At 42.1% G+C, this 25,736-nt stretch overlaps 1 protein-coding gene across 4 annotated transcripts in view; it reads left to right on the forward strand.

The window, feature by feature from the left end:
• The window catches only part of PRKCE (protein kinase C epsilon), a 511,750-nt gene that overhangs the window by 302,043 nt on the left and 183,971 nt on the right, over positions 1–25,736 (forward strand). For all 4 annotated transcript variants that reach the window (XR_001596560.2, XM_036225089.1, XM_016142211.2 and 1 more), the window contains 4 exons: positions 1,056–1,198; positions 3,658–3,754; positions 6,487–6,686; positions 9,125–9,298. Coding sequence is in view for 3 of the 4 variants with exons in the window: in XM_036225089.1 (XP_036080982.1) it covers positions 1,056–1,198; positions 3,658–3,754; positions 6,487–6,686; positions 9,125–9,298 (614 nt within the window). In the remaining variant the exon portion in view is untranslated. The remainder of the gene's footprint in view (positions 1–1,055; positions 1,199–3,657; positions 3,755–6,486; positions 6,687–9,124; positions 9,299–25,736) is intronic.

Here is a 25,736-nt window from a genome sequence, read left to right on the forward strand (position 1 = left end):
TACAGTAGTTTGGGTTCTGTTAAAATAGTTTCTCTTGATAACAGGCCTTATTAAGAACTGAGAGCTCTGGTGTATTTTAAAAAATTCCTTTTCCATCCCTCTGCCAGAGGTATAAGGGAATTTTTCTCTAATATTCACTGTGAGAACCTGGTCGAACTCCTAGAGGTAAAACTCACAAGGGGTAGGGGCCCCCTTTGACTGGGTCTGCCTACTTTTTGACTCTCAGACTTTGCCACTCGGTCTGAGACTCCAGCATTTGTTCATTTCAGTTCAGATTTTCGGACCCAGCAATGGTTCCCTCAGAGACTGGTGCGGGAGGAGCTTCTGCTTTAATAAGTGGCGATTCTCTATAGCTGCTTGTCTCTCTCTCCTATTTCGAGAGCGGCCATTTGCCCTGTGACCTTATTCTCTTTTAAATCTAAGAAGAGTTGTTGATTTTTCAGTTGGTTCAGCTTTTTACTTGTTAGGACAGAGTGATGACTTCTAAGCTCCTTACAGGCTGGACTGGTTACCAGAATTGTTTGTTTTCTGCTTTGATATCCTGCACGAAGGACAACTAAGTGATGCGGGCAAAACGAAAACATTCGGGCATGGCCTTTTCTCCTTTGAAATTGAATTTTAGATTTGAAAGGTGCCTTGGAGGTCATCTCATTCAGTCTCCTCATTTTCATTTTCAGATGAGCATCTTGGCAGGTTCTACCAGGGCATTCCTCTCTGGGAACTATCCCCACATTTTAGCCGAGTAATAAAGTAGTCTGTATACACATGACCCATTTGGGTTCACAGTCCAAATGAACTCTCTTCAGATAAACCGATTAAGTTTTTCCATGGTCTGTTCCTGAAAGGAAATTTCAATGTGCTTATCTGTGTTTGATGGATGATTTTAGTTCTGTGTGATGGGATGATGACTGCCTTTTATTTTTCTCTCTTTGTCTTTCTGCATTTTCCACATCCAGTCAAACGAACATGTATTACTTTTACAGTCAGAAAAAAAAAATAGGGTACTGTTTTAGGCCACAAACACTGTGAAGTTTCTTCTTTGTGTCTCCTAACAGTCTGCAAGATGAACGTTCACCGACGCTGTGAGACCAATGTGGCTCCCAACTGCGGAGTGGACGCCAGAGGTATTGCCAAGGTGCTGGCTGACCTCGGCGTCACTCCAGACAAAATCACCAACAGCGGCCAGAGGAGGAAAAAGGTAGCTGGCCCTCCGATGGGGTTTCTGGACCCCTTTGTTTGCTAGTACATGTATGCTGGCTCCCTAATAGTGCCCTGGAGTGGGGTTATAAGATTGCTGGGCTTGAGACACTATACCCAAAACACCATGAAAACAAAAGAAAAAGAAAATGTTACCAGGCAGGTAACATTAAAGTCTCCTTTAGTTCCAGAAGTGAGGGGGGGAGGGGGGAACAAAGCAAGTCTCAGGCAGTCTATTGCTCAGGGGACCATAAACTTTGAAATGAGGACTTTGGAATTTTCTCTAGAAAAGACAGTGCAACTCTAGACAAGGAAATAGACTTATCTGCCTTCAGAACTGGCATGAAAGCAATGTCAGTGTTTGAACTTTGTTCCTGGTATTACTGTAATGAGGATAAATGGACGAAGAGCTGGAACCACATTCTTTTCTAGGGAGCAAGCCAAGAAGATTTGTGATAGTGCCGGTACTCAGCTGCCCGAGGAATATTGTTAATGCCCCATGACATGAAACATCTGGGCTTTTCTTTGGAGACCAAAGCCTTGCCTCTATCCATGTGACATTCTGAATGTCAATAGGAAGAGATCCATTTGTTAAAATGTTATTTTGGTAAGTCAGGGCCCACAGATGTAAACAGAGCTAAAGGCATCCATAGCATTTTGTTTGAAGGTCCTTCTTATCCTTGGCTTCTAGCCTAGAAAATTTAAGAGGTCTCTGAAAAAAGTAAGTTATGAGAAAATCAGAACGAAGTTAAGTAGGCAAGAATTCTTGGCGGAGGTGGGGTGAACAGCAGCCCTCACTGCTCAATACCAGGCATTCTCAAGTCTAACTCTGGGTACCTCGATAATCCTCCTAAATGTACACCCTAAATTTTTCCCTAAAATACTTTCCGAAGGGCTCTGTGTTTCCCTTCTCATTTTAGAAGCTTCTCACACTTTTCCCCTGGTGCCTTTCAGAAGAGCCTTTTCCCTTGAATGAGAAGGTGTGTCTTATTTCCATCTTTTTAAACTACTTCTTCTCTTCCTTCCCAATAAACAAAGCTGTTTTGCAAGGGTCGCAGGAAAAAAAGTCTCTTTTCCCGGGTAACTGTGACATTCTGTGCTTCTAGTGGCTTCTCTCGGCTCTATAAATCCCAGTGGAGGAAACAGGTCTTAATTTATTGACCCAGAGCTTTGAACTTGCCAGCAGAATGTTAGCACCCGGGAGTGCTAGGGTCCCCCTGCAGAGGTGGGTTATGCATCACCTTCTGATGACAGTGTTGGACACACACATTGGTGATCTCCTAGAGAGCACCCTTTTTCAGGAGATATGTTTTTTGTTTTTGTTTGTTTATTTGTTTCCTCCTTGCCAGAAGTCAATTGAGACAGAGTCTTTACTGTCATGAAAGATTTAAAAGAAAACTGAGTACCTGCCCTCTCCCCCATATTTACATGAGCCAGAATGCCAGTAGCCAGGCATCATCTGTCTATCTTGGATTTGGGGAGCCCAGCGGTAAGAAGCCAACATGGAAAAATTCAAGTAGGGGCAGAGTAAAAGACTAAGGGAGTTCAGTCCTGATATTCTTATTGCTAGGATGCTTCTGGTACAAAAGCTGAAAAAAAAAGCCAAGTGAACCAATAGAAGCTCAAGTTAGAATGAGAGGACATAAGAGAAGTTCCCCCTGATCAGAGCTACAATGGCTCCTTTGCAGGAGTGTCAGGCTTGCTGGAGCTTTCATTCCCTTCATATTGCCCCTTGCAAGTAATCAGTTCGTCATCCAGAAAGGACACGTGCACACAGCTGGTAAGTCAGGAGTAATAGGAGACAGAAGTGCTTGTCTCTTAGACCAAACCACTGACTTTAATGAGAGCTTGAAGTCGGTATGCCAGCATCTTTGCCAGGAAATAGACTCCGCCGGGGGTGTTCTATTAAATTTTGCCAACAAATATCGATACATCCGCAAGTATCTACTGAACATCTATTATGTGTATCACTTTGTGCAAGTCACCAGGGGCAGCACCGATACTGGATAGAATCTTACCTTTAAAGAACCTATAGTCTACCTGAGTAGAGAGAGCCCCACACAATATACACATATAGATATTATTAATTAAAGCCGAACAAAATAATAAATACCAGACTGGTGTTAGAGACAAGTGTCAAATCGTTTCGCATGAGGTAACTTGCATTGCTTGGGTAGGCCAGGGAGGTTTTATGGAGGGGGTATGGTTGAGCTTTGCTTAACAAGGTCAGTTATATTTGAGCAGAATAAAAATTGAACAAGCTAAAGTCTCTCGTTTTCTTCCCTTTAACTGGCAAACGAAACCTCGAGTCTATGCTATCAGAATATCACTTCAAGTGGTACTCTACACCAGGCACTTCTTGGGTCCTTGGAATAGTAATTTTGATGCTTTTGACCTTAGAGAAACTCACTACCCTCTCTCTGATGCCTCTCTTCCCTCATTCTCTTCCCCTCCCTCTAGCTCGTGGCTGGTGCTGAGTCCCCACAGCCTGCTTCTGGAAGCTCACCCTCTGAGGAGGATCGGTCCAAGTCAGCACCCACCTCCCCTTGTGACCAGGGTGAGCCCCTCAGTTTGCTTCTTTACGTTTGAGCTTGGTCATGGAAGGACGGAGGAGCTGAGGCCTCTCCACCCAAGAATGACCTTGTTAGCAGAAACAGCCAGCAGCTCTAGAAGGTCTTCAGACACCTTTCTCTGTTGACTCATTTGTTGTCCTGCACTCTGATGAGGCTTTCTTGAGGGTGAGGGATTAAATGACCTTGTCTGCCTTACATCCCTTCCAGGCCAGCATAAGAGAGGAAGAGCATATGAAACTCTGTTTCTTTCTTTTCTCTTTCCTCCTTTCCTGGTTCTGAGTGAAGGAGAGGGGTGGGTAGAGCCCCTCCTGTTACCATTCTGCCTCAGTGTCTGCTCCCAGGTCTGCCAGCATAACTCAGTGAAGTTCGACTTCCTTCCTTCCTGATTCTAATTGTCACACCCAAAACCTAAGATCAGGGCAAGAGTTGGGTGATGGGTGGGGGAGGATGTCTCCTATCCCAGCCTGGGTGGGTGGGGATAGGATGAAGCTGGGAAGGAGACTACAAGAAGCAGTGAGGAGGAAGTCAGCTCTGGGCCTGACTCCCTTCTAAAGCTTAGCTCAGGCTGTCTCATTCTTTCCCATAAGAATATGCTTAAAGTAATTAGAAGTTTCTGAATTCTGCAGGCAAGAGTTCCAAGGCTGCGGAGAGACATGACACACTTAAAACCTCCTCTGGTGACCAGAACTAGACTTCCCTGGAAAGAGCTGTATACATCTGAAGAATAGGACTAAGCATCATTGCTTAACACTAGTGCCTTGATTTTTTTGTAGCCCTTTTTGTATTCATTATCTGAATTTTATACTCACACCAGCTCTGTGTTGGTGCTCCAGTACTGTCTCCATGTTATAGGGCGGGAAGTGAGAGGTCAGAGCGTTGAAAAGATTTGTCCCAATGTTAGGCTATACGCCAGTGGTATGGGTGAGACCATACCCTTCCTGGTTTAAGGACCTCACTCTCAGAATCGGTGCCATCAAACCCTGCCTGAAAGTCATCACTGTAACCCAGCTCTTCTTACCCAGGAATAAATAAAACAGCTGCAGGTGTGGTATGCAAATGCTGAGGCCACAAAATGATTGGGCCCAGTCTCCCTTCATGTTACTCTGATTCACTTTTTACACATTTATACTGTGCCTCATTCCAAAAACGGTCTGGCCCGTTCGTCAGTTATCTGACAGTTCTCTGCCACCTGCGGATGAGTAGGTCTTTCGCCGGCCCGGTATGAGTGTTTTCATGTTTCCCTTTTTAATGCTAAGACCTCCTCTGAGAGCTTTAAGGAGACAAGAACACATGGTAAAGGGACCCCGAGTGGGAGTGAGGTCTCTCTAGGCCTGGCTGCTGCCCAGCGTGCTGTCTAGTCTTGGCAGGATGCAGTGCCCCCCCCCTCCCAGGACCCTCTCTCTGCCCCCCATCAAAGCAGGTACCAGTATTACCCAGCAGTGACGTGAGCACAAATGGATGTGGAAACCCTCTTTGCACGACACGGCATTGCAGAACATTGTAAGAACTCATAGAAAGACATTTTATTTAAGCTGTAGTATCCCTAAACACTCAAGTTCTATCTTCCAAAATCCTTTTAATAACTTGACTTGGAATCTGAGGCTTTTCACTTTATGCTGTGACTAAAAAGTTATACTTAGTTAAGAGTAAGTGATAGGAAACTGCTGACTTGGTGTGGGGATGTCCGGAGACTCGGAAGCTCTCGTCACCACCTCCAACACATCTCAGGGGAGCCAGGCTCACATCTAAAAGAAATCTCCCGGTTCCTTGAGTGAGATCTCATGGGCCTCAGTTTTTCCAAAAATAAATGAAGATCTCTTTATGTCAAGTAGCACCTGATCGCACATGCCTCATTCCGATTCCCAAGAATTAAGAGGCTACAGAATCCCAGTTTTATCTGTGAGCATCCTTTAAAATTGGGCTATGCACAAGATGCCCGTTTGTACACAGAGGAGTGTATGTCTTGGTGAATGATTTTCTAACAATAAAGCTTCTTTAAATAGAAAAGATCAAAGGATCATCCAGCATTGTCACCCCCAGGGAGGGAATTCAGGTCACATACTCTGGAGGGGCACGAGGCTATCTCATGGTTGTGAAATTGTGCTGGGGAATCCTTGCCCCATCTGAGATAAATTTGTACCAGTGTTACTTTCGAGCGGTTCTTTGGTTAATGATATGCCCATTCCTTATTTGGGTAATTGAATGAGATGAGGATTTAGAATAAACCCAGCAACAAGGCCAAGAAAGTCCTTAAGAAAAGGTAAAATAATTTTATCACCAGTGATTGCACAGTTCTTGATTAATCATTGATCTTCAAAGGTTACCTGTCACCTGTGGAACTCTGCATGCTTCCAGGAAAGGCTGGGTTCTCGCACTAACCAAGAATAATGGAACAGGCTGCAGGCCAAATAGCTTTCATGGAGGTGGCCAGGTCCCAGGGTAATCTGAAGGAGTTAGTTGGCAGGGACTATGTCCTCTTTCTCTTTGCATGCCTAGGCCCTGCTGTACATTAGTTAGGTGCCAGTGAAAGTGTGCAGAGCAAATGAAGGATTATAAATGGATACCACACTGGATCTGTTGAAATGAAGAACCAGAAAGAGGATTGTGAGCTAGCTCATGGTGGGGTGGGTGGTGGGTGGATTCTGGGTATTGAGTCCTCATGGGAGGGGCTCATGAGATGCGTGCTAATGCAATATCTTGTCACCCTTGGCCCTAGAAATTAAAGAACTTGAAAACAACATCCGGAAGGCCTTGTCATTTGACAACCGAGGGGAGGAGCACAGGGCAGCATCATCCATGGATGGCCAGCTGGCGAGCCCTGGTGAGAACGGCGAAGTCCGGCAAGGCCAGGCCAAGCGCTTGGGCTTGGAGGAGTTCAACTTCATCAAAGTGTTGGGCAAAGGCAGCTTTGGCAAGGTCTGTGGCCTGTCTGGGTGGAACTGCTGATTTTCTTTACCCTGTGGCCGCTGTCACCTCATCCTTTTGATCTAAGATCAAGCGATAAACCTTTTAGCCTGGTCTTATTACATTTTCCTGCCTCGTTGAGTAGAAATGGAAAGACTTTGAAAAGTTTAAATTGCTTTACATGTACTTGGCATTCCACTGTCAATGACATAACTGCATTTGTTTTCTTCAGAGATCCATCTGAAATTCTGGTTTTAATTCATTAGGAAGACTGAAAATGAACTCTAGAATCTCTGCCCCCAGTGAACTTTGGGCTCAAAGCAAATCTCAGCATGCATTACTTTGGAAGTTAACTATTATGTAACTGACTGTTTTGGCACTTACTAAATGTTTTATTTATCCTCTGCTTGTGGCAAGAGAATGAGAATAATCATCCCATATCTCGGATCAGGTCCTCTGCCCATGGTGCCATTCCCCTTATCCCACTCCCTGCCGAGATGGACACAACGGGGTGGGGTATGGATACAGAAGGCGCCTAATAAAGCATTCATGGTGACAAGCTCCCATTTCAAAGGGGGAAGGGTGAGAATAAAAATAATCCCTGTTCGTATTAGAAAAAATATTGAAGGCCAGAGAGCCTAGGAAGCTGATTAACATTTCAGCTAAGATCCAGGATTATTCCCTGGCTCTTCGCAAAGCCATGCCTGTGAGTAAGTGCGAGTTGTTTTTCTATGGCCTCCAGGAGCAGAGAGGCCCAGCCCAGGGGCCCAGGCGCCTGGCTCTGAGAGTTCCCTGGGCTCACATGCCCTCACGTGTCCAGGACTCTTAAAAGCAGTAGTCTGTAGGTCAGCAGACTTGCTCAATTGCAGAGCCACTGCACTCCTAGGGGAATGGTTCTGCGAAGCCTGCAGGGCTTAGGGCCTGGTTCCCAACCTATCTCACCTGCCCCATCTCACCCTGAAATCACTGATGCAGGATGGTTACTGGGCTTACTTAAATGACCAAAGCTGAAGTAATCACATTCTTCAGAGATTAGCTAACTAAGAAGCAGACCCTAGTCCTCTGGCAGACACAGCCCTGGGCTGTGAGCAGGTTTCATTGTGAGCAAGGTTCAAGGGAGATGAGCAGGCTCAGAGTCTTCAGGTTTCTGGATCTTGTAGGCAGGATGGGAACTTCGATGACTCTAGAGCATTTAGATTGTTTCTTAGGAAAAATCGCAGCCAAGGTGAGCCAGTTTTTAAGAGTTTGCATTATATGTGGGCAGTAAAAGGTCTTCAGGTTACGGTCCTCGGTTCCCTCATTGAGTTTCCGTGTTACTGCTCTTTCCTTCTAACAGCGTAACCAGAACTGCACTTAGGAGCAAATTATTTGGAGAAAGGCTTGTCACATTGGTAGGAAAATGAGCGCAAAAATGTCAAATGATAGGAAAACTTTTAAGAGATAGAGCTATTCATTTGCTCTCTGGAGAAGGAATTACATTTCCAGCCTTAACGCCATAGCAGAAACCATAAAGGTAAACAAGGAGAAATTCGACTGCATAAAGACAAATGAGACTGATCCTGTTTAATAGTGAAAAAATAGAAAATTATGAAACAGGTTTAGAAAAACTTTTGCAGAAAGTAACATGTTAGTGCCTTTATATGCCAAGCTCTTACAAATCCATAAGAAAATAATATAGAACTGTAGATGACTAGATGGAAGAAACTGACAAATAGTTCACACAGAAGAAATAATTAGAAACCATATTTTAGAAGTTTCATTGCAAGTTAAAACAGCATTGAGGTAACATTTTATACCCATTACATGAGCGAAATAACTTTTTTAAGTGAAAGCACCCAAAGTTTGTAAATTACCATGAAGCTAAAGCACTTCTCCAATGCGAGTGGCAGATTATATTGTACATTCTTTTTGAAAATCAGGAATGTGCAAAATATTTAACCCCATATTCATTTCTAACACTATCTTAAGGATATGATCCCAAAGAAATAAAAAATTATATGTACAAAAATACCTGATGCAGTTTATATAATAATTACATATTACTCAACTGTCTAATATGAGCTAAATGGCTAAATAATTATAACATATTTACTTGAATTTAGTGTCAGAAACCATAATGTGGAGACTGTAGGAAAATGTTTAGTTAAAAAATGCTGTACTACATTTGCTACACTGTAATTACAAGTGTGACAGACATTATGAGCATATGAATGATTAACAGATATGCGTTGAACTTTTCTTTGCCTGGACACTATGTTAGAGGTTAAAATAAATAAATGATAGTAGCTGTATCGGGATGGATAGTTTTTCTAAGTATTTTTAAACAGTGTTATACTATTTTAAAAAGAAAAGAAAAAAGGAGTTTGTTCTTAAAGCACTTGGTATTGACTTGTGTTTCTTCTTTTGATTCCCTACATGAAGACTGATGGGGTGGTTATGGTTGATTGCAGGTCATGTTGGCAGAGCTCAAAGGCAAAGATGAAGTGTATGCTGTGAAAGTCTTAAAGAAGGATGTCATCCTTCAGGATGATGATGTGGACTGCACAATGACAGAGAAGAGGATTTTGGCTCTGGCGCGGAAACACCCATACCTAACCCAGCTCTATTGCTGCTTCCAGACCAAGGTATGTTTCAGAGGAAGCTGGTGGACTACCATCTTGGGGCAGTGCTAGAAAGTATATGGTGTCATGACTGTCAGATGAAAAATCAATTACAGACCCTCTGCATTCTTTCTAAGACCTTGTGAAGCGAAATAGGTTTTACCCTGGAAAAGATCAGAATGTGTTTCAACACCATTCTCTTTTTTAAGGGGATGGAGTTTTCCATTCAAGGTTATGCTTGTGAAGGTTTGAAAGAGTAATAGAACCCATTGCAGATGTACCTGGACAAAGCCAAGTGACTAAACTCAGCGTTTGCTTGGTACAAAACGCAGCAGGCACTGTTAGTCCTTGCTCCTAACTATCACTTACGTTCTGTGTTGTCTTTAGGTCAAATGAAAAAGAGTAACAACCACCCTAACCACTTCTAACTTGTATAATGTCATTTGAGGTAAAGGATGTGACTATTTAAAATACCATAGTGAGATACAAATATAGGTGATATTTAAAATTTACCACGTAGGAGCCTAGGAACCAGAAGGTGGCAGTAAAGAAACAAAGATAATCTAACTACATTATGGAGCTTGACCTCTGAGTATCATAACTGATTCGTTGCTTAGTAAAGAAGAGAAATGCTGATGTTCATTATAAAACTCTTATTACCTCTTTTTTTTGGGGGGGGGAGAAAGTTGAAGTCTTTTAGGGTGCCTTATGGATTTGTAGTCCTTGGCTTCTTGCAAAGGCAAAGGCAGCCCCACCTGGAACTGGAGCCCAGTGGACTGTGCCCTCACGGACAGGCGAGTCTTTGCTCCTTGGCATACCTTTACCTCTTCATCATTGCAAGTGCCAGTCTTCCCCTTAGATTTCAACCGTTACTCATTTGGTATTATATCCTATTTTATAGATTCATTCCCTCGTGCCAAGTATTGTGCCAGGTACTGGAGCTACAGCAGTGAGCAAGGCCCTATTCCTGACTTAGGGAATTGACCATCTGTTTGGCACACTGCTTCTCAAAAGGTGTTTCTCAGAACGCCCTTCACTTGAGAAACTCTAACAAAGGACCCAGCGGCCCATATTTTGGGACACTGCAGTCATGACATTTCTTAGAGTGTCTCAACATACACTTGCTTATTACAGTCCCTGAGGAGACCTGCAATGGGGCGGGGGGCGGGGGGAAGCTACCTTTATTTAATCTACTATTTCCCAATTATTAGATCACAAACTCCATCTCTCTCCTTCCCACACTTAGAACCACTAATCTAATGGAATTTTTCCTACCCCTCTGATCTCTCGGGAGAATAAGAAGCATCTTTCTGAAAATCTGGAAATCCCTTTCCAAACAAGTACAGGACTTTTTAGTTATTCTTGTTTTTGGTGTGTGTTATGTAATGTCTAAGATTTGTGGGTCTGCGTGTTTGTGTGTGTATATATACACACGCAAAGCCCAACATGATAATAGAGGATCCATCTCAAGGTCAACTTTCTTCTTTTCTCCACTCAAGCATAATTCTAAATTAATGAGAAATGTATCTTGTATTTCTTTACCTTTCATGGCGCTTATCGCAAGGCCTCACATCTAGTAGGTGTTCAGTATCAGAATTGGAGGGTTAAAAAAAATTTTTTTTTTTTAATGCTCTCTTCTATTCTTTACATCAGTGAGAAAATCAGATCCCAGGGAAATAAAGGCTTTTACCCAGAGATACTCCATATTGGCCTAGTTGGACTTAACCATCTGTTCTGTGGGACTCCCTATCAGTGCGGCCTTGCTCTGATATCACATTGCTACTCTCTTATGCTTGACTTGGCACAGGGTCCCCCTCTCCCCCTCCCTCTAGCAGGTGAGTCACCTTTTTCACTGCCCGGTTCGGGGAGAGGGGTCCTTGGGCAAAGATCCACACCAGCTTCCTTTCTTTGGACACATTGCTATGAGACTCAGCATCCTATGAGGGGTTCAGCCTAGTTGTAGGGACCCTGTGAAACCCCTGTACATGGTTGATCTTGGGAAGCTACCATGGAGTGGTAGCTTCTCTATACCTCCTGGTGAATGAAGGAGTAAGAGTAGATGTCTTCAGTGTCAGCGGGGTTCTCCTCAGGGCATTTTAGACTATCCAGCCTGACTTTTCTCACTGTGTGGCAGCTTTTGGAGCACAAGCTGGTGTTGAGTGACACCATGGGTTTCCTTTATGGCAGCACAGTAACCAACTGGCACAGAGCGGGGTCTGGGTGGCTGGAGGGTGAGGTTGGGGAGAGAAGAGACTTTCCTCTGTAGTTCAGGGATTTAGTAACTCTTTTCTCAGGCCAATGTCAGGTAGCCACAGTTACGAGAGCAACTTTGCTCTCCCTCTCCCATGCCACCATTACTCAGAACACAGCACACATCACTTTACACAGCAGATCTAAGTTCATCTGACTTTTCTAAAGCAAATCATATTTTACCGCATTGAAGGACCTTAGCTTACTAATGAAAGAAATGTGAGGAATTATTTTATAACCCCCCCCCAACCTAACTTTTAGAAAATGTGACTTTTTTTTTATGACGACCACTACTCATAGTTTTAAAGAGTAGCTGTTATTCACCTGACTCTGAGGTAGGTGCTAAGTGTGAGGTTATCAGCAAAAAAGGAAGATGGTTCTCAATTGGAGGGCTTTATTCAATAAGGAACCAGGAGGTCATACTAATTTCCGTAAGAAAACAGAGAGCAGCAAACGACATTGCATAGTTACATTCTGGGTCGGGATGTTCAAACCAGGGGACTCAGAGGAGAGGGTACTTGTTAGGGTCTGGAGAAGGGAAGGAGCTCAAGCCAGACTTTGAAGAGTGGGGAAGGTTGGGACGGGATTGGGGTGGGAATGGGAGCTGGGGTCAGCAACCATAATTCAGTCCTGTTGTAGTTTCACTTTTCCTAAAAAGAAAGGACAGTTCATCTGAGCCACCGTGACTCTGGTTTCAACTAAGAGTCTGTGCATGATTAAGGAACACAAGACCTGATTGCAATCCTACTAAGATTTCTTGCATTTTTATTTCATTTACGCACACAGAGCATCAATAATGCTAAGTCAGGTTTAATTATTTTTAGGTAGCCTTTATTTTTCAGTATGTAGAAGAAATAGCCCCTATGGAAACATTTTTTTGAGAAGTACTGATTGATTGCATACAGCTTCTGGCTATGAACTACACAGGCTGCCGACAGGACTCGAAGTGAGTGAGGTACGGGTAGCAGGTCTGGTAGGATGACCGATGGCAATGATTTGTGTAAACACATTGGCATCAATCATGAGGGCAGGTCACGAGGTAGTTCTCGTCACCATAGCCCACTAAAAGACCCAATTATAGTTAAAGAGTGATTTGCCCTTTTCTGTGCCACGCCCACTAGCTTTTGTCTCATGTACTCTCATTTTTCTCTGTGGGATCCAGAAGGAGAAAAAGCAAACGAAATGGCTCCAGCATTCCAGTGCTGGTGAGAAAGGTAGACAGGCCAATAGTTAAACCGATAACTTTAATTTTAATAAACTCAAACCAGTGTTTGTTTTGAATTTGCTCTTTTAAATGCTAGAATAACATGAAACAACTAGAGAAAGCTATAAAACTGTATCTAATTAGCTATCAAACATCTGGTATGAAAAGGGGATAAGGGACTTCTGACTCCAGCCAAGATGGAATAGCCTCATTCCTTTCAGGTCCTCTCTCTCTTTTAACTAAAAGAAGCCTGGGCATAGTTCTTATTCTATAAAGGGATTATGCTCATCAAGACGGACATAGCCATAAAGATTTATAGCAATTGTATTATCTGTTGACACTAAAATTTTCATACGATTTAATGGACAGTGTGAAATTAGCAGCAGTGTTTAATATTTTCATACACACATACGCATACAACAGTTGTTCCTTGGTTTAAAAAGATATGACCTGTAATTTCAATGAATGTACAAGTATTTAGCATCCGTTACATGCCAAACACTGCTAAATTCTGGGGCTACAATGCTCAGCAGATACCAACTCTAAACTCTTGGATGTTACAGTCCAGTGGGGAGAAAGACGGGCAAATCTTGAGATTCTAAAGCATGGTAGGTCTTGTAATGGAGCCATATAGGGGACTCTTTTGAAGCTTTGAAAAGGGTAGTTTGAAAGGCTTTCTGGAAGAGATGGAACCTAACCTGGACCCTAAACCATGGGTGACATTTAGAAGAGGATAAGGGCAAAGAGATGGCTGATGAGACCTAGAACTTATCCCCAAATCTCATTTTCATTATTATTTTTTCAACACTGGAACACCCAAATCATTCTATGTATTGCTTCTTCCAAAGAAATGACAATGGCTGAAAACAGCAAGAACAGAAAGGAAGAAAGGGAGGGTATTTGGAAAATAAAGAAGAAATTTCTGCATCTGCAAGTTCAGATGATGATTGGTAGAGAGGGGAAGGTAATATTGTGAGCCTGCTCCATTGGGCTGGGCACTCAACTGGGCTCTGAAAGTTGTGGACTTGGTCAAAGTCAGGGCTTAAGAGGAGGAGTGACTTCAGCAATTGCCTCTTCTGGGTTCCATTTATCCACAGGAGCCTAGGGATAAGAGAGCTGATGAGTAGTAAGTTTGTTTTGCTTTTGTTCTTGTAGTTACAGGAAATAAAATTCTTAGGCATTTTTACATTCTGTGAATGATCCCATTGTGGAATAATCTCTTCCAACTGGATCCCCCCAAAATCTGACTTGAATAAGTTCATCTATGATTTTTCCTCTTTAATATTAATCCCTCCCTAATCATCTTTATTTCCCACTCTTTGGCATTTCCCACCAGGCCGGGAAAGCCAGCTCAAGGAGGGCTTTGCCTGTGTGAGCTGCTGTGAAGGAAATGGAGGGTGAACTCCTTGGCCAGCCTCCCTCACTGCCCGGGGCGAGTGGAATGGAAAAATCCTTAAAAAGCAACTGGAGACATTTTTCAGTTGAGTTTTAATAATTGGTGGGAGCATGGGGTGAGAACTGCTGAGGAGCGTTGACAATATAGGGGGAAAATGTAGTTTCAAGGAACCCTGCTGTTTATGTGGACATTAAGCCTGAAGAACAGCAAAGACAAAAGCAAAAAAGAAAAAGAAAATAAAAAATTAGGCCTTTGGTAGATTTTTGTTAAAAAAAAAAAAAAAAAAAAAAAAACGACTTCGTCAGATTAAATCTAAAACAGCCAGGAAAGCAATTGAACGAATTGTGGGTCTCTTTCCTGCTGGAACACACAGTCTGAGGCAGCATGATGTCGGCAGGGCTGGGGGGATTTTGTTGGATTTGGTGAGTTTCTCACGAGAGAATTGAGTTGTTCAATACCAAGAGTTGCTCTGTGGATCAGCCAGCCACCTGGGGATCAACATGATTGCCAATAAAAGATTTCAAATTGAGATGGCCTCAGAAATTTTTAACAGATTTCATTGAAAATGAGGCTCGTGGTAGAGGGTACAGGTATAGTGTTGGTAGAATCAGTTGTCAGAGTGATCAGACTCCAGCAAAATCCATCTCCTTCTGAAAACCATCTTTTTCCGAGAGTGAGGCTTGTCAACAGTGCCATTTCTTCTAATCAGCCAACAAAGACACCTTCAATGAGGGTCTATAGCATGCAAATCACCATGGGGCATAACAAGACTTTTACACTAGGCTTTCTGTCAAATTTGTGGGGTTGTAAGCTCTGTTCACTTGAGAAGGGGTAGTCGAAAGGCTGTGGAGTGCTGGCTGGCAGGGAAGGAGAGTTTAGGGGTGTGTGTGTTGTGGGGGCGGGAGTGCCCCAATCAATGATCACAGTTTTCATCATCAAGCAAGGCTTCATGCAGGAGGAGGACCAGGTCTTGAACCATAACAGGAAGCATTCTGTGTGATGAAACAAAAGGTTATAGTTATTTTATGCTCACATTCCCCCCCTCCCCTGCCGGCCCCCCGCCGGCAGAGAGGCCTGCATGTTGGCTCTTAATCTAAGATGCTGCTGCCACCTTATGTAACTTGTTTGCCTCTAGGGAAACCTTGCATTTGAATAGAACAGTTGCTTTTAAAAACACCTGCCCTTAATATATCGGCCATCCCACCTGTTCTTAATGATGTCTCTGTGAGGCAAGGGCGGTCACTTCCCTTTCAGGATGAGAAAACTACAGCCCAGCTGTTTTATATCCTGTCTGAAACAGCATCAAGACTGGAATTGAGATTTCCCGACAGCCCTTGTTCACAGGACGTAATTTTGTCTCCAACCCCTCCTTCCCATCCAAATTCTGTACATCAAATACCTCACCTCAAAATCCCTTCTCTCCGGGCCTCATTTGCTGTCTTACACATGCCAAAGGGTCTGAGGGTGACAGCTCTGTTTTACTGGCAGTGAGATTGGAATTTTTTTAAAAATGCCCCTTGAGCTGGTGAGTAGCAGGATCTGTCAGCCTGTTTGCAGAAATGTTTCTGTTTTATATAGATGCAAGAGAGAAGGGAAGAAAAAGGGGCATGGACTCAGGAATTACGCAAAATGGACTGGAGTGGGATGAGGGTGTCATACTTGTTCATTCAGCCATTGTTTATTGAGCTCCTACTATGTACCATGCCTTGGGTGCCAGGCTACCTGCCGAGGGATTTAGTGGTGAACGGAGAAGTGTTTCCTGGCCTCATGGAACTGAAAGCCTCTTAGGAACATGTTGCTCCACAATGTGAAAAATGCTGGCCTCTGTCTGGTGCCCAAAAGTCTCCTTCAGAAACAATTGGCTTTGGCTTTTAAAAAGTAATATTTAAGTTTTCATCATCGTAATGAATATTTGTTAACTGTAGAAGTTTTTTTTAAATTCTGAAAGGACAAAAAAAAAAAGAAACTAAGAATGATTCTAATAACTACTCCTAACATTTTGATTTATATATTTCTAGTTCAAAAATACTTACCTGTTCATACATACATACATATTTATAAAATTGGTACACTCTATGAAACTGTCTTACCAGGTGTTTTCATTGTCACCAAATATTCCTCAACCAAATGATTTCTAAGGTTCTACAATATCCAAGGACCTCTTGCAGAAAAGTTCTGCATTTGGGAGTCGCAGGTCCCCAGTAAATCCTTGGCTTCCTGTGGAGCTGACATTCACAGTAAGTGAACCCGAACACACTGCTCAGTGCTGCCCAGAGATGGCATTTGCCTCTGCAACAGAACTGCCCCCCCCCCCTTATTTATACTTCTTCCAATAACAAACTTGAGGACAACTTATAGGGAATATGACATTTGCATATTGTAGAGCCAGATTTAAATTCTTTTGACATTATATTATGTATGTCTGTTTATCTAGGTATGTTTTTTCACTGTACTCCTTCCTAACTATACTAGTAAGGAGTATAGTTAACCCATTCTCCTAAACTATTAGTTTACTCTTCTAAGCTGTAGTTTTTGAATTTAGTTTTGCGGAGGTGCCTCAGGAGTTGCCGTGTGCGTGTGCGTGTGCGCACGTCTGGACACTTGCGATGTGCAGTGATAAGACGATGTTCATGCTGCTGCTTCTACTCCATTGAGAGGATTCCCACTTTTAGCTACTTCATATACTAGTATTCCAAGTTGCATATCATTTAAAGAAAGGATTCCATTTTGAAAACAACGTTAAAACCACTGCAACTTCTGCTGAGAGTTTGGAGTGAGTCTTGATGATATTTACCTACCCAAAAGTATATAAATGCAAGCATCATTTCCTGAAAGTTTCCATTACATATACATATATCCTTTAATTATTAATATGAGCACATTCCTGAGACTTGAGTAGGGATGGAGTTTTGGAAGCAGATTCAAAACTTCCATCTCTAGCATTCTCTGTGAGTGCTGTCTCTAATTTGGTTGGATCATTAACAGAAGCCCTCGAAAACAATACTTAAAAGCGTGTGTTTAAACCACTTCGGCTCACTGAGGAAGGTTTTCCACTATAGAGAGAGAAAGAGAAAGAGAGAGAGAGTCTGTGACCGGGATATGACATGACTCCGATGACAGGCATGAGAATCTGCTCTGTGCCAGACCTTATTAGGTGCCCATGGGTGCTAACAGGGACTAGGACTCTTAATATTCAAGGAGAGATGACAAATAGGTAAATCAAACAGTAACTTGGAATAAAGGTAGTATGTGGGAAAGAGGGAGAGACTTAGTGAGTGCTTATTATGTGGCAAGCCTTGTGCAAGAACTAATTTCATAAATCTTACATAAGATTTATGGGGTATAGAGGCATTGTTCTCATTTCTTTGGGCAGGTGAAGAAACTGCAACTCTGGAAGGCTTAGCTCACATTGAGAGGACATGAGAAAGTCAGCTTCATAATGAGATCCTGGGCAAGCTGTGGAATTCTTACAGTGCCAGACAAAGGGTTTGGACTTGTTTTGGAAGTAAAGGATTTTTTGAAGGTGCTGTAGGAAATGATGTCATAGAAAGTGCAATGAGGTAGCTCCGTGTGGTATGGATTAAAGGGAAAAATAAAAAGCAGAGATCCTGGTGAGGAGACTGTTTCAATAACTCACAAGTGCAGAGGCAGTGGAGAAGAACTTCTGAAAACAGAGTTGCCATAGGCTATGAATTCCCCCTCCGCGTCTGGGAAGGCTGGCCTGCCTGTGAAGAAAGTAGAGCACTCTACAAAATACTCTAGAAAATATCAATTGTGTGACCCTGGACTGATTAGAAATAGGAACTTAGATTGCTACCAGTTAGGTTATGTGACCCATATACTTCAAAGGTGTCATATGCCCACAGTTCAATAGGTTCATAATGATTGAATTGAAATAAAAAGTTTCATCTTGAAATCTAAAACCGGAGGTTCAAGTTATCTAATTTAGTCACCAAACAAAGCCGATTTCCTCACTGGCTGATGTCAGGCCTCCTATATCCGCCACACCCCTACACCCAACCCCCCCCCCCCCGCCATCTATTTGATTTCAGGATTTACTTTTTTTTTTTTAGTGTGTCTATTTTTGGATTTATGTTGAATTTTGATAATAGACTGATGTTTTTCACATGGGATATTTTGTGGAGAAATTTCAAATTCATTGAGATCATCATTCAGCTTAAGCAATGGGCTTTCCTCAGATAACCTGAACTTTTTGTTACAGTGGTCTCAGGTACTTCACATAACCCTACTGGCCCTGAATGCTTTGGTTTTGAAGATCTTCCAGGTGGTGGATACACCCCATTTGGCTAGTCGTGTCCACATGTGCTGTATAGATTTATAGGGAACACAGGATACAGGAAATAGGGCACTGTGAGTCCAGAAACTGTGGTTCTGTCTCTGGGGACTTCTGTCCCTAATGTCTGCTCTGCGACAGTTCTCTGAACATCAATTTCCTCACTTTTAATAAAAGATAGGGGCAGACACAGAGAGAGGAGTTAAATGACATGATCTGTAAGACTCCTAAATTTGATTCTAAAGACCTGTGAAATGGCAGCTCATTGGGAACAGCCCATGGGACCATTACTTGTTTCTTATGCATGAGCAAGAGAAGGACAGTGATAAATTCAGCTGAGCAGTGCCTCTTGTCTAATGTGCCTTTTTCAAAGCTCAATTCAGTAGACGCTCCTACTTCCGTCAAAGCCTGTATGTTCACAAGGCGCTCATTCCACATCAGGATTCCAAATTCAAACACACTTTTAATAACTGATTGTCCTACCTCAGAAGATCGACCAAGAGGTATTATAGTTGTCTTATTGAAAGCTCACCACAGTTTCTCGCTTGTGGCAAGCACAATATCTTTTAGCTTCTGTCTCACCCAATTACCAGTTTCAGTATGCTTTATACAGATAGACCCCCGCAAGCCGAACCGAGAGCTTTGCCGTGTTTCTATTTGCCTATAAGGATGACTTTTTCTGACCAGTTGGCCAAATGTTTATGAACCAGAATTAAGAAACCGTTGTTGGTAGATTTGATCCTCTAGGCGCATTGGCTTCATAAAAGGAACATATGTTACCTGTCCACTCACCTGAGCCCAGATTGGCTTTAACTACAGTGATGGCCCAACCTCTTAACCTGTCTGATCATCCCACAAGTATATCAGGAGGTCAAGGTAAAGATGATGGAAAGCCTTCTCTTCTCCCAGAAGTCTATGTCCCACTAGAAGACACATGCTTTGTTATGATTTTTGTTGCTTATATATAAAATCTATTCTTGAGTCTTAATTATAAAATCTAATAAATTTAGAACTGTAACTAGTGAATGCAAGGAACACATCTTTGGTTGCATGTCCCTAGAAGTCAGGTAGCTGTTTGACCCAAAGCCTGAACTGGGGACAGCCCAAGTGGGTCACCATGACATTCACTTCTGCGTAGCTCCTCTGAATGCTTTGTTTCATCCACAAGATTTTAGTGAATTCTTGCTGGCCTCCCTGCTTTTGTCTCCTTATCACCGAAGGTGCGGGATCACATGCTAGGACTGACTCCACAGTGTGAGAGGCAAAGGTTAATGGTTCCAGTAAAGAACAGCTTGGACAAAACTGCCCCGCTGGTGGTTTGTCTTTGGAGGCTCCTGTCCTAATCTAAGAAAGGAGAGAGAGGTAGGCAGCACCTTCCCTTATAGGGTTCTTGGCTTGATAGTAACAATAAGAGCAAAAACACGTATAGTACCCATTATATGCCAGGTTTAACTTCAGGCATTTTACATCATTTAATCTTAACATCAACCCTCTGTTTCCCCAGAGAGATTACATAGCTGGAAGTAGCAGATCCTGGATTCAAAACCAGGTACATCAGTCCTTCCTTATCCAAAGGGGTTACATTCCAAGACCCACAGTGGATGCCTAAAACCACGGATAATACTGAACCCTACATATATTATGTTTTTCCCATTCAAACATATTTATAATAAAGTTTAATTTATAAATTAGGCACAGTAAGAGATTAACAGCAATAACTAATAATAAAGTAGAATGGTTATAATATACTGTACTAAAAGTTATGTGAATGTGGTCTCTCCCTCTCTCAAAATATCTTACTGCACTGTGCTCATCCATCTTGTGATGATGTGAGATGATGAAATGCCTCCGTAATGAGATAAAGTGAGGTGAATTACGTAGGCATTGTGACAGAGAGTTAGGCTGCTATAATGGTTACTTGAACACAAGCACTGGGATCCCGTGAGAGTCAATCTGATTATCCAGACAGCTACTAAGTGACTAATAGGCGGGTAGCGTCTATAGCATGGATACTCTGGATAAAGGGATGATTTGCATCCTGCCCAGGACAGAGCAGGAAGGCGTGAGATTTTACACTACTCAAAAGGGTACGCGATTTAAAACTTATGAATTGGTTATTTCTGGGATTTTCCGCTTAATATTTTTGAACTGTGGTTGGCCATAGGTAACTGAAATCACAGCAAAACAACGGATGGTGGAGGGTGGGTGGGGATACTGTAGTTGGCTTCCAGAAACTTCATTTCATCTGAATGCCCAGGGGAGATTAGGCTTCCAAAGATTGATGAACTCCCAAGAAACCAAGATATAAATAATATGACAGTTGGTTGATTTATAGTGGGATGACCAGACTACTTATGTCTGTTGTCCAGGGCACCCTGGAACTTCGGGGATAATATTTTAGGCAATCTAAATTGTGTCAGGAAAGTAATAGCAGGAAAAACAGACCCTCTTCTTCCTGTTAGGGAACTTTTTTTTGCAGAGCCAATAAGAAGTTGAAACATCCACTTTTGACCCCACCATAGTATTTTATTTTTACCATGACATTTTAGGGAGAGTGCTGGGAGGCTTCACAAGCAAAATCACTTTTCTTATTTTAACGCCTGTGGTGTGGCAGGAGGTACAAATTAGCTTCTTTGTTGGGTCAACATGATCTTCACTTGCAATTCATCAGCAGTATGTAATCCATTTTATCGGGGACACTTCTGTTCAGGTTGCTAAGGAATTAAGCTCATTATCCAGCCCTGGCTCTAAGGCTCCATGTGGGCCTGACCGACTGATGCTTACATGGTGGCAATGGGGTTTGTGGCCTTCCTGCATCCTCCACGAGGTGCATGGAGCTTCACAGTACGAGTCCAAGGATGGCAGTGGTGGAGAAAATGATGTCTTTGTTCTCAGTGCTTCTTCCATCATTTATCCAACCTGTTTTGTTTTGTTTTGTTTTGTTTTGTTGTTCAGGTAATAGCTTAAATCCAGTCTCCTTTATCAAGCCCCAATTTATGAAAATTTTCTAGATTCACCAGTGGTAACACTAAAAACACAAACAAATCAAACATATTGCCATTAAAGTTGAAATATTTCCAGAGTCTAATGCAGAGTTTTGTTCTTTTGGGGAAGTTTATTAGAGATATAGGAAGTATTTATTAATGTAGTAAAATTATTAATGTAGTAAAAACATCACAAAGAAGTATAAGTAGGTCCACTAGAAGAAAACTTTAAAATTTGACCTTAAAAAAAAAATTAGGTGTGATTGTTCACCTCACAAAAGCCAACTCTTTTTATAAACTGTTTACTAAAGAATTCACTATAAAAGACCATGGATTGGCAACATCCATTTGGATTGCCAGGTGGAGTGGCTGATATGTAGGGATTTTCAGCTGAGTATCTGAAACCTTGAGCATTAAAAACAGTAACAGAGGGAAGGGAAGACTTGTGGAACACATTCTGTCAGGGAAGAAGGGTTTTGCTTTAGTATATGTTAGACAATCAGTATTTTTTTCAATACCAGGTATGTCTTCAGCTTAGAATAGAAAAGGATGATCCTTGTCCAAAGAATGTCTGGTCAATCTAGAGAAGTAAGACTAGCACAAGTGAATCAGAAAATGAAATAGTGGTGTAGAAATTACCTTAGAAAGTCAGAGAAAGAGGAGAGATGAGTGGGCCGTAGTGGTAGGAATAGTCCCGCATATTGGAGGGATACTCTCCTCTCACATAGGAAGAACTTTCTCACAGGAGCAAGAACCATGGGTGGTGAGCACAGTGGTGAGAGTCCATTTGAATCAATGGGATTGGCCCTCTGCGGTCATGACATTATGTGAAAAGGAACAAACTCCATTGGAGACAAATCTAGATGTTTATGTAATTCAGATCCTCCCATCCAGCTGCCTGGCCCAGTGTTGATCTCTGCAACTTTAAACCACGTTAATCTGGGAGGGGTAAAAAAAAAAAAAAAAAAAAAGTCACCATGAGAACAGAAGAGAGCCTAGTGTCCTGGGCACTGGTTAACACTGGAAGTACCTTGGGATGCCACACACAAGAACAAACTGGACCCTTCCAAAAACTTTAAATGATAGATACTTCTAGCTCGAAACTGTGTGATTCCTGCACCTCTCCATCTCCAGAAGGGTAGATTCCGTTTAGCTCTTTGAGTTGCTTGTTAATTCCTGAATCTTGAAGACACTAACTTTAGCATAAAATGCAGACATTCAGATATCCCTTCCTCCTCTGTAGGAAATGGTACTAACAGTTTGCAGAAATATGAGGGTAAAAAGCCCTTTTAATCCAAAATAATCATTTTTGTGGGAGGGGGAAAAAATACAAGGTTGAAGGGCTTTTTGAAAATCTATTCAAATTGTTCATAATCAAAGGTTACGGTAAAAATGTGAAACTTAAAATCCCAATTCCGTAAAAAGGGACATTTAGACCATAGATAAAGAAGAACAAAAATAAGGAGGAGTGTGAGCAGTTAGACAAAACTGGAATGAAACATAGAAAACTGCGCAAAACTATTAATGCAGCACTTGGGGGAGGGTGTCTCTTTTTGGAAGGCGATACCATGTGGAGGCTCTGAATATACCAAAAATGTCATTTCGATGTAAGGAAATTATATTTGAATGGAAAAGATGAGGAACTGGCCCCAGCTTATCTAAGTGTGGCAGAGAATTCGCATGCAAGGGAACAGAATGAGTCGGTTCAATTGCTGTGTCCTGATATTTTAGAATGAACATCGGAGGGACATTTTTAAAGGATACTTTTTAAAAAGAAGGAGTGATACCCCTCAAGAACTGAGACCTGAGCCTTAAGAGCTGGTAATTAAAAAGGAGGATACACAGACAAAAGATGTAAGTCCCAGAAAAATACAAGCGGCATAACTACATTTACATAAACTACCCAAATAGGAGAAACTAAACAACGTATTGTTTAGAGATAAACACATAGGTGATGAAACTATAAAGAAAAACAAGGCGGCGATCACCATGAAAGTCCACATGGCGACTGCCCCGGGATGGAGAGAGGGGAGGGGATGCAATCAGAGAGGTTTATAGGAGCTTCTGAGGTCAGCAGCCATCTTCTGTTTGTCAAGATGCATCATGGCTAAAAGGGAGTTTGAGTTATTGGATTATTCTTTGAAATATGTATGTTTTATATGTTCTTCTGTACATACATATATTTTATAATGAAAGGAAGTGAAGACAAGACCGTGAAAGTACCCAGACCGATATAGATGTTAGCACTTTTAATGATGATATCCCCTCAAAAAAAATTCTCGCTGTAAAAAAACTGAGCTTGTGGACAATTTCTGCATATCTTTTTTTTTTTTTTTTTGCCACAAAAGTTTTGATTTTCCTGTTATCTTTGGCAGTGAGGTCTGTCTCAAGGACAGGAAGTATGTCAACTGGCCACATGGTCTGGTTAGCTGGAAGGATAAAGGATAGTCCCAATCTCCTGACCCACGACCAAGGCAGGCCTGAAATCTAGGGGTTATCCACAGAAAAGCTGGCCCACCTTCAGCCCATCATGGGGCCAACCTTTCACATGCCGAGGATACTTGAGGAGTAACCCAGCGCAGCCTCACTCTTTCAGCACGCAGCTCTCGATCAGGGAAAAATCTTCCCTGGTTTCTACAGCTTTTATGTTTCCCAACACTTTTAAAGCTGTGTTTTATAGCCAAGAAGATGTAGTCAAACCTTTCATTTGGCAATTTATATTATGAAAACCATAGACATCTTTCCATTTTCCATCTACAGAAATATAAATTAACTCAGCTTTTAAGCATCATACATACATGTTCTTTCCAGATTCTGACATACCCTCTGGGGGACATGCCCCTTCCTGTGCCACCCTCTCACATACCCGCCACCAGGTGAAAATAGCTTTCCTTGCTGCCATCACCCACAGCAAACATTTACAAAATGTTTTCTATTAGCCAAAAATAATAACAGCTGATATTTTTACAGCACTTACTATATGCCAGTCATTTTTAAAGCTTTTTACATGTATTAATATAATTTTTTCAAGGGCCCTATGAGGTAGGTCTTCTGAGACACAGAGAGGTAGAATGCCTTCTCCAGTATCACACAGCTAATAAGTGGTGGAACCAGGATTTGCACCCAGGTGATCTCTCCTAACTTTGTCCTGTTGCTCACCGTTCTGCTGTGCCGCCTCTGGTAACGTGCTAAGAGCCTCACAGGTGTGATTTACCCTACTGTACCTCTGACAGTTTCGTTATTCTCACATTTTAGGAGTAAGCATACTGAGGTTTAAAATTTCATTTCTCGAAGGATTGAAAAGAAGGAGCCACGAAAGTGGCTTGGAGATGGGACCAATGAAGATCTTTGTGTATTGTCCCCCACTCCTTCACCCCCCTCATTCATCCCCCTCCCTGACAGAAGCCAACTCCCCCACCCCCCAAAGATGGAAAAGTCCTCCCTGTATCCCCCAGTTCTAGGGCTAGTGGCTCCTGTGCCAGGAGGGGCGAGCAGATCCTCAAGCCAGAGCATGAGCAAGCCTGTTCATGCATTGCTAATTGCTTAAACATCATGGAAAAGAGTTTGCCTTATTACGAGTTTTTTGTGGGAAAGCTTTTCATACAATGCTGGCTGACTCCTGAGCTTTAAAGTAAACAACTACATCATCCTGTACAGAGAAAGTCAGGAAAAAGGAAACTAAGAAAATGTCAACCTCCTTCAGCTCTCTCTCTCTCATTTTAATAGTGGTGGAGGACATGATGTTTAGGGGGATTTGCTGGGGTCCTTGTAACAGAAGGCTCTGTGAATAATGATACCTTTTTCAAGCCACATATTTGAGTAAATTTTTACACATTGTGCTTTCTTCTCAGTGCCCTCTCTGTGATATAGGGAGAAAAGTTTACCCTTGAAACATGACTAGAAGATTCTATAAACACATTAGAAAGTTAACCCTTTTCCTGTTTAAAAAAAAAAAAAATGTAGCTCGCTGCTGGTATTAATTTAACATCACACATAGAAATGCTATTCTCCAGGATTTGACGTTTTCAATGATGGAGAATTACTATATTTTGTAAATGGAAATACCACTAATAAAAACAGAATTCTATAATACAATAATGTCATTTGTTTCTAAAGACTATCGATACACTAGAGAGATGCAAAAATAATAAAAGCAAGATATTTCATAGCAAGCTTTGGGAGTAAGGTTAGGACTGTGATCCATGAGTTATGGTAATCGCTGCAGCTGCCAGTGCTGCCAGAGAATATTCTTGGGGCAAACAGGAAATTTAAGCTACTTCTCATCAGGGAGTGGTAAAAAGGCCACACTTGCAAAACTGCTAGGTGGCCAAGCG

The sequence above is a fragment of the Rousettus aegyptiacus genome, unplaced genomic scaffold, assembly GCF_014176215.1.
Source record: "Rousettus aegyptiacus isolate mRouAeg1 unplaced genomic scaffold, mRouAeg1.p scaffold_m13_p_7, whole genome shotgun sequence".
Taxonomy (NCBI): domain Eukaryota; kingdom Metazoa; phylum Chordata; class Mammalia; order Chiroptera; family Pteropodidae; genus Rousettus; species Rousettus aegyptiacus.